Below are 9,410 nucleotides of genomic sequence, written 5' to 3' on the forward strand. Positions count from 1 at the left end.
CGTCTCTATGTGCCGACACACCTGGACCCTGTTCTGACCTCACGTCTCTATGTGCCGACACACCTGGACCCTGTTCTGACCTCACGTCTCTATGTGCCGACACACCTGGACCCTGTTCTGACCTCACGTCTCTATGTGCCGACACACCTGGACCCTGTTCTGACCTCACGTCTCTATGTGCCGACACACCTGGACCCTGTTCTGACCTCACGTCTCTATGTGCCGACACACCTGGACCCTGTTCTGACCTCACGTCTCTATGTGCCGACACACCTGGACCCTGTTCTGACCTCACGTCTCTATGTGCCGACACACCTGGACCCTGTTCTGGGTTTTGGGTTTTATGTTTTGTTAGATACAAGTGACCAACACAGTTTCCTGTGTGCAGATGGATCCAGGTGTTTAAACCGGGTCAGGCTTCAGCAGGTGAGTGTCTCTAGCATTGTTGTTAGAACACACCTGAGACATGGCACCTCTGGAGACACATCTGGCCAACAGGCTGGCAGCTGGAGTCACTGAGGACAGAGACGGATCCAACTGATGCATCTGAAACACAGAGACAGAACATGTTTACAGACTAGAACCTGGACCTGTGTGGTTCTGTACACAGCCGAACTGAAGGCTCGTTTCTAAGGACTCCAAATCTACCTGGACGTCCTTCTAAAAGCTCTCTGTGTTGGACACAGAGCGAGATCCAGTCTAACTTGTTTAAAATTTAAACGGCATTTTGTTGGAAACGGCGCGGCGGGAACCAGAAAACTGTTGTTTTCTCGATAAACACCGACTCCGTTAGCAGAAATGTTGCTGAACACAGAACCACAAAGAGTTCATAACCAGTTTTTAATTTGTTCTTACCGTTTCTGAAGTCTTTCTAAACCTCTGTGGAACGAGAACAACAATAATAACAACAACAACTGAGCCCGCCCGCCCGACGGTTCGTCTTCTTCTTCTTCTTCTTCTTCTTCTTCTTCTTCTTCTTCTTCTCGGCGGCAGCAGCCTCAGTGTCGCGCTGCTGCCCCCTCTGGACTCCTACAGGTTTGAAGTTGATATAAATAAATACTAATCCAAACCCCCTAAAATGTTTGAACTACACAGACCCGGAGTAATGCACGTGTAAATATCTGCCATTGTTTTTTCTTTACTCATATAATTGTTTTATTACTTGTGTTTATTCCATATTTATATATTTTTACATTTATTTATGTCACCTGTTTACGTTTATGTGTAAAATCCATAGACTGGATATAAAAAAGGTAAAATCCTCTAAACTACTTTCTGATTCTGAATCTGATTGACAAACGCAGAGGGAAAGTGCGCATGCCCAACAAATAAAGTGACGTAGCCTCTCTCCGCCGCTCCCATTGGCTGTCACAGCCGGGGTGCAGCAGCTGCTCCTGCTGGATCGGGGCGGCCACTCCGTCACCTTTTCACTTTAACCCACACGTTTAATCCTCATTTCATACAGTCCGTGGTTTGATCAGAAGGTTCCGGAGGCGGAAGGCGCCATTTTAAAGTTCGCTCTGCTGTAAGTAAACCCGCCGTGTTAGCTGTTAGCTGTTAGCTGTTAGCTGCGTGTTAGCTGTGTTTACATGGAGGCTAGCAGTTAGCTGCTGTGCTAACGAAGCTTCGGATAGTAAACAATGAGCTCGGTTCTGTTTATGGTTCTGTGAGCTGCTGGGCTGTTTGCCAGCGAGCTAAACAAACCAACAGTGTTCAAAGTGTTTGTACTTTTGTCTCATGAGCTAGGCTACTAACGAGCTAACGTAGCTAGCTCCCACAGCCTGTTGCTGATGGATCTGTCCTCTGCAGGGATTCACCATCTGATCCTGATTAACACCGACCCGGGAGGAGGAGGAGGAGGAGGAGGAGCAGCGGTCAGCTGATCCCACATCCTGTTTGGATGTGAACTCTGTCATTAGCTTCACTTTAGGTTTTACTGCTGTGGGTCGATAGTGGAGCTGCAGAGTTTGTGTCCTCAGTCAGATCAGTTAGGTGGAGTCAGACAGACACAGAGACAGGTAGGAGGACAGACAGGGGTACCTGATGGGGAACAGTGCGCTGAAGTCTCACCTGGAGACCTCCCAGAAGACGGGGGTGTTCCAGCTGACGGCGAAGGGTCTGCAGGAGGTGAGAGACACACCTGTTCACGAAGTCGTCCTGTTTCCAGTGAAAACACTCAGAAACCAGGGTCACAGCAGGTCGCGGAACTACGGTGGTCAAAACACAGCAGCCGGCAGAGCCACGAGGCGTTCAAAGACCAGAGAAATACAGTAAAATCAGCATGAAAGCAGCTGGCGTGTCACACGTTCAAAGCCTGCAGGAAGAAAACAGATTATTACATCTGGCGCTGCAGCCTGTAATCGATTAGTCGTGAAATATTCTATTAATCATCATCTCTTTTGATTATCGATTAATCACTTTGAGTCTTTTGTTGTTACTGTGAATATTTCCTGGTTTCTTTGCTCCTCTGTGACGGTAAACTAAATCTCTTTGTGGACAAAACAAACATCTGAGGACGTTCATCATTTTCTGTTCCGTTTATCTGCAGGTTAGTGGACACGTAATATAATCGTTAATTGCAGTCTAATTACATAACAGACATGTCAGCAGATTTAGTTATTGTAGCTGTTGCACATGAATTTGATTGTAGTGTCGGTTTCACACAGAAGGGAATTTTAACCACGTGGCACCTGCCACCCACAAATAACAAACCCAAAATAAATCAGTAAAATCTCCTCAACCATCAGGCCTAGATACATAACTCTGGTCTCCTTTCAAAGGTCAGAAGCTGAGGAACATAAATCCTTTGTATATTAACATATTTGTTTTACCATTACAGAGTACATGGAGATGAAATACAGAAAAATTTTCATCCTCGCCTGGTAAAAAAAGTTCAATTTTAACTCAATAAACCATCAAAACCATCATGAGGTCGATTATAATAGAACTGAACATCTTCTAATCCACCTGGAATTAGTGATGGGCAGCGGGGCTTTGTGAAACACTGAAACGTTTGAAGCAGTTGTGTCGGGGCTCCGAAACACTTGGACGCCGGTCTCCACGGCGACACCTACTGGTCACTTTTGATATGGACACATGTTTGTTTCACTGAAACTATGACTGAGCTGCGTTTCCAGTTTAAACGCCTCATCAACACATGACCAACAGGATTAGGAGAAATCACCACACAACAAACACACACACGCTTTCAAATGGTCAGAGGCAGCAGATGGAGATCGCAACAAAAGTGTGTTTAAATAAAACACATCTGTATTAAGTAATCAGTCATTTAGTGACGCTTTTCTCAAAAGCAAACCACAATTGCTCCGTCAGAGGGCGCAGCTTTGGAGCAACTAGAGGTGAAGTACTCAGGGACACATGTATCACAGTGGGAATCGAACCCACGTCTCTCACACTAAAGGCATTACCACTACCCTACCCATTTTCACAATCGAAATACCTTATTGGTGAATTCTTTGTGCAGATACTCGCAAGGCATCAAAGGAATAGAAATACTAGGTCGCTGAAGTTAGTGAGTAGAGAATATGATAAAGTATACAAATCATTGAATATAATAATAAATGTGGATATCTACAGTATTATACAGTAGCTTATTAACAGAGGTGTGATGATAATTAGCAGGAAAGATAAAGTGTAATAATAATTAATAATGAGTGCTGGCAGTGATGAGGTGTAATGGGTTAAAAATCCGTAACTGATTAAAGTTGAAGTTGTTTCAAGAATGATAAATGAAAAGCGGAACAATGTCTCACATTTGTTATGTGTCAAGAGTTTGATTCAGAAATATTCAGCTGTTTTGGGGCTGAGTCGGGGTTTTTTTGGTCACATGGAACATTTGTTGCCGGCCTACAGGTGCGGATCTACTACAGCAGAAATCAAAGGATTGTGAGTCCTTGGAACAAACCTGTCAAATGAGTTAGAGGCTGATCAAGCGTAGAACAATACAACTAACTGTAAAAATATACCAGGCAAGTGTCCGTGTTTCGGCCATATTTACTGTTTAGATGTTCACTTTTATTGGGAGTTATCTTCAAAACATTATTTCTGTCCACACAACCACGTTCCAAATAACATAAAACTTCCAAAACATTGAAATATTGATTAAAAACAGTCAATATAAATGACAGAAAGCACTCCCACGCTTTACAGGCCAGTGGGCTCGTTGTCCTTCTCCGTCTACGCCAAAGCAAACTCTTCTTCTCTCCCTCAATCTGATGACAGAAACGAAACTTATCAGCTCGCCGACCTCACCAATGAAGAACGGTCTTTATTGACACAAACGGCCGCTGTTTTTGGACTGAAAACAAAAATCGATCACCTGCCCGATTTCAGGCAGATCCGGTACCACTTGGTTAAGTTTGCTTTGCATTAATCATGCGAGTTTGATTACTGGCCTACTCACACACACACAACGCAAATCAACACAACCAGCCTTTACTGCAGCCGTGTGAACCCAAAACAAACATTTAGCTGTAATTTAGTTTCAGTAAACGGATCAAACTGTAGCCGAAATAACGAGGTCATGATGCTGATCTGTTCAACATGTGACTTCCTGCTCTGTCAGGTCTGTCAGCCAGATGATGAGCACACAGCTTTTAAAATGCTGGTTTTCTGAATGGAGTTTGGATCCATCAGGGCTACGCTAACTTCTATCATAGTAAAGCACAACGACAGCTGGAATCAATTAGCAAACAGATTTTCAACAAGTCTCTACCAGCGTTAAATACATTTAGTTATATATGTAGATTAGGGCTGCAGCTAACGATGATTTTAGTATCCGAAGCTTCACCGCCTCCCCCCGACGCCCAGTTAACGCCTGACTGTGAGGTCACAACTCACGGCCCAAAAAGGAGAACGACAAACGCACGTGGTCATTTTTCAGCTGAGGACTGCAGTTTTACTTTGGCTTCAACTCAACAATCAGTCAGGATTTCAGCTAAATGCTAAAGTTGCTGTTAGCTTGTCTGTGGTCGGCTGCTTTCTGAGGCGCCGTCGTGCTGTTGCCGAGGCGACAAAAGTTGGGTTTTACGGTGGACAGACTGTAACATTACAGAGTTGTTGTTGTTGTTTTCTTTAGCTTGAAATAATCCCAGACTTTGAATCCTTTCAGCCCTGCTGTAGAGAACGAAGCAGCTGAATGATTATTAAGGACAGAGAAAAACCCGTATTGGTCGACCCACAATAACGTCAACTGGTTCTGTCGTTAACTGAGCTGCAGGTTAAACCCAGAACTCGTCGCTGCTCGTTGTTCCTGCGGCGGTTTAAGCTTCAGCTGTTCGCCCGTGTGCTTGCGTCAGAGGTCAAAGGTCACTCTGTCCCTGTTTCAGTTTCCGGAGGAGCTGCAGAGACTCACCGGCAACCTGCGGACGGTGGATCTGTCCGGGAACAAGATCGAGGTTCTTCCCGCCGCCGTCGGAAACTTCCTGCAGCTCAAGAGTCTGACGCTCAACTCCAACAGACTCAGTGAGTGTTTGATGCGTGAGGTCACCGCGTGGAGCGAGTCATTGATCTGTTCACGTCATCCATTACTTCATGGAAATAAATGTAGACCTGATGTGTGCTTCTGTCCTCAGACTGCATCCCCCCCGAGATCTCCAAGCTCAAGAAGCTGGAGACTCTGAGTCTGAATGGAAACCGGATCCAGCAGCTGCCCCCCACTCTGGGCCAGCTCAAAGCTCTGCGGACCCTCAACCTGTCCGGGAACCAGATCTCGGAGTTCCCCGCCGGACTGGGAACCCTGAGGCATTTGGACCTGCTGGACCTGTCCCGCAACCAGATCCGCATCGTCCCCGCAGAGGTGTCGGAGCTGCAGGCCATTGAGATCAACCTGAACCAGAACCAGGTACAGCAGGTCCATCGTTTCACAACTGACTTCTATAAAAATGATAAAAGAGAGGATGAATTTCTGCTTCAGACGGTTCCTCTCTTCCTCCTCCAGATCTCCGTGCTGTCGGCGGAGGTGTCTCGCTGTCCCCGTCTGAAGGTCCTGCGCCTGGAGGAGAACTGCCTGGAGCTGTCCTCCATCCCGCAGTCCGTCCTGAAGGACTCCCAGGTGTCTCTGTTCTCTCTGGAGGGAAACCTGTTCGAGGTGAAGAATCTCAGAGACCTGGAGGGATACGACAAGGTCAGGACCACTTCCTGTCATGCTGCATTCAGGGCCTGTGGGACATTATACAGTACAGCAGCTGCTTAATATCCATCAGTAATACTGGTCTCTGGTGGTCTCTGGTGGTCTCTGATGGTCTCTGATGGTCTCTGTTCTTTCCTCCTCAGTACATGGAGCGTTTCACGGCCACCAAGAAGAAGTTTGCTTGAAGACGCTCAATGACGAGTCTGAGCCTCAGTGCGTCACCTGGAGGCGGAGTCAGCCAAGACCCCACCCACCACAGCTGCTTCTTCTTCTGCTGCTAAAAACAGACCTCACACAGCCGGGACAGTCCTCCTAACAGCCCCCCCACCCCCACCCAGGCTGCTGGACTGCGACAAAGTGGGTCATTAGTCATATAACAAAGACCTGCTAACAGACACTAAGACACAGACAGACAGACAGAGAGAGAGACAAAGACACCGAGAGAGAGAGAGAGACAAAGACACCGAGAGAGAGAGAGAGACAAAGACACCGAGAGAGAGAGAGAGAGAGAGAGACAAAGACACCGAGAGAGAGAGAGAGACAAAGACACCGAGAGAGAGAGAGAGACAAAGACACCGAGAGAGAGAGAGAGAGACAAAGACACCGAGAGAGACAAAGACACCGAGAGAGACAAAGACACAGAGAGAGAGACAAAGACACAGAGAGAGACAAAGACACAGAGAGAGACAAAGACACAGAGAGAGACAAAGACACCGAGAGAGAGAGAGAGACAAAGACACAGAGAGAGATACAAAGACACCGAGAGAGAGAGAGAGAGACAAAGACACCGAGAGAGAGAGAGAGAGAGACAAAGACACCGAGAGAGAGAGAGAGAGAGACAAAGACACCGAGAGAGAGACAAAGACACCGAGAGAGAGACAAAGACACCGAGAGAGAGAGAGAGAGAGAGACAAAGACACCGAGAGAGAGAGAGAGAGAGACAAAGACACAGAGAGAGAGAGAGAAACAAAGACACAGAGAGACAGAGACACAGAGAGAGAGATAGAGAAAGACAAAGACACAGAGACAGACAAAGACACAAAGAGAGAGACACAGAGACAGATAGAGAGACAGACAAAGACACAAAGAGAGACAGACAAAGACACCGAGAGAGACAGAGACAGATAGAGAGAGAGACAAAGACACCGAGAGAGAGAGACAAAGACACCGAGAGAGAGAGACAGAGACAGACAAAGACACATAGACAGACAAAGAGACCACGAGAGACAGAGAGAAACAAAGACACAAAGAGACAGAGACCAAGAGACAGACAAAGACACATAGACAGACAAAGAGACCACGAGAGACAGAGAGAAACAAAGACACAAAGAGACAGAGACCAAGAGAAAGACACAGAGAGAGAGAGAGAGAGAGAGACAAAGACACAGAGACAGATAGAGACAGACAAAGACACAAAGAGAGACACAGACAGAGACAAAGAAAGAGAGACACAGAGACAGATAGAGACAGACAAAGACACAAAGAGAGAGACACAGACAGAGACACAGAGACAGAGAGAGAGACAAAGACACAAAGAGAGAGACACAGACAGAGACACAGAGACAGAGAGAGAGACAAAGACACAGAGAAACAAAGACAGAGACAAAGACAGAGAGACACAGAGACAGATAGAGAGAGAGACAAAGTCACAGAGACAGATAGAGAGAGACAGACAAAGACACAAAGAGAGAGACAGAGACAGACAAAGAGACAGAGAAAGAGACTGAGAGACAAAGACACAGACAGATACAAAGACAGAGAGACACAGAGACAGATAGAGAGAGACAGACAAAGACACAAAAAGAGAGACGGAGAGACAAAGACACAGAGACACAGAGAAAGAGACTGAGAGAGAGATACAGAGACAGACAAAGACACACAGACAGAGAGAGAGATACAGAGAGGCACAGAGACAAAGACAGAGAGAGACAAAGAGAGAGAGACAGAGACAGACAGACAAAGACACAGACAGACAAAGACACAGAGAGACAGACAGACAAAGAAACAAAGAGACAGAGAGATACAGAGAGACAAAGACACAGATACAGAGACAAAGAGAGACGGACGGTCACATGACAACCGAGGATATGAAGGAACAGTAAAGCTGTAAAGAGAGAAGAAACCGACTCTGGAACTCAGAGGTTGGTTCTGACTCTGCTCTTGGACGTTTGTCTCTCTAGATGTCTTCAGAAGACACTTTAACCTCCGTGAGGAAGCTAAACTTTCTCTCTGAGTGCAGGTGAAGACTCCGGCGGGTTGAACCTGTTCTAATGAAGGTTAAACTCTGGAGCTCGCTTCCACCGGAAGAACAAAAACGATTGCTGAGTTTGTTTAATCTGATCTGAGTTCAGTTTGTTCGTCTGTCACTTTAAATGATGTGAATAATGAGCAGAGTTCAGTCAGTGGACGAAGAGGAGGATTCTGGGACTGGATCTAACAGTCTGATCATTTCGCATCAAACATGTCGATCTTATGTTGTCTGTGAACGCTGACTTCCTGTCTGTGAACGCTGACTTCCTGTCTGCTGCATGTTTTAATGTTTTTGTGTTTCCTTATTTAACCTGCATGAAGTCTTTTGTGTTTTTCAGGATAACAAACTGTTCTTCAGTGGAAAGAAGTATTAGCAGCAGAATGGGTTCATTTAATTTAATGGGTGTTTATTAAATATTTATTATTATTCATTTCCGTCTGATCTCTTTAACAAAGTTTCATCTGGAACAATAAAGATTTTATAAGCTGATCACGTGGTTCACTTTTCATTTGGAAAGAAACTAAAGCTGTCAGATAAAAGCGTAATGAAACAATAATATTAATATAAATAATCATAGTTGTTGCAGCAGAGGGTGTCGAGCAGGAACACGGGGGCAGCAGGTGACCCGCAACCACAGATCCAGACTCCACAGCTCCAGAGCCAGAAACACCTGCAGGAAGTGATAGGAGGAGAGAGGAGAGGGACGAGAAAGCACAAGACTACCAGAAAGGGGAGAAGTTGTGTTAGTAACATGCAATAATGGGATGAGGTTGCATACAGAGGGAGAGAAAGTAGAGGAGAGAGGAGCTCAGTGCATCATGGGAAATCCCCCGGCAGTCTAGGCCTATAGCAGCATAACTAAGGGATGGTTCAGGACTACCTGAGCCAGCCCTAACTATAAGCTTTATCAAAGAGGAAAGTCTTAAGCCTACTCTTAAATGTGGAGATGGTGTCTGCCTCCTGAACCCAAACTGGAACCTGGTTCCACAGGAGAGGAGCTTGATAGCT

General features: G+C 45.9%; 1 protein-coding gene and 1 long non-coding RNA gene across 2 annotated transcripts; one reads left to right on the forward strand and one right to left on the reverse strand.

Moving 5' to 3' along the window:
* Positions 1-19: 19 nt before the first annotated feature.
* On the reverse strand, positions 20-1,783 carry LOC123965483. The gene is made up of 3 exons (XR_006823711.1): positions 1,209-1,783; positions 856-1,029; positions 20-546 (listed from the first exon to the last, which is right to left on the reverse strand). It is a non-coding gene; the product is annotated as an uncharacterized LOC123965483 (long non-coding RNA).
* Positions 1,363-6,648, forward strand: lrrc57 (leucine rich repeat containing 57). Its single transcript, XM_046042001.1, has 6 exons — positions 1,363-1,525; positions 1,810-2,127; positions 5,349-5,484; positions 5,595-5,863; positions 5,960-6,145; positions 6,295-6,648. The coding sequence occupies exons 2-6, from the start codon at positions 2,044-2,046 to the stop codon at positions 6,334-6,336; spliced, it is 717 nt and encodes a 238-aa protein (XP_045897957.1). The 5' UTR covers positions 1,363-1,525; positions 1,810-2,043; the 3' UTR covers positions 6,337-6,648.
* The last annotated feature ends 2,762 nt before the right edge of the window (positions 6,649-9,410 follow it).

This window comes from Micropterus dolomieu, unplaced genomic scaffold (genome assembly GCF_021292245.1).
Source record: "Micropterus dolomieu isolate WLL.071019.BEF.003 ecotype Adirondacks unplaced genomic scaffold, ASM2129224v1 contig_9832, whole genome shotgun sequence".
Taxonomy (NCBI): Eukaryota; Metazoa; Chordata; class Actinopteri; order Centrarchiformes; family Centrarchidae; genus Micropterus; species Micropterus dolomieu.

Excerpts from the sequence above, each read along its gene's own strand:
- lrrc57 (XM_046042001.1), top strand. The coding sequence starts at position 2,044 with ATGGGGAACAGTGCGCTGAAGTCTCACCTGGAGACCTCCCAGAAGACG. Across the intron at positions 5,485-5,594 it reads GCTCAACTCCAACAGACTCA|ACTGCATCCCCCCCGAGATC; the intron begins GTGAGTGTTTGA and ends TTCTGTCCTCAG. Across the intron at positions 6,146-6,294 it reads ACCTGGAGGGATACGACAAG|TACATGGAGCGTTTCACGGC; the intron begins GTCAGGACCACT and ends TTTCCTCCTCAG.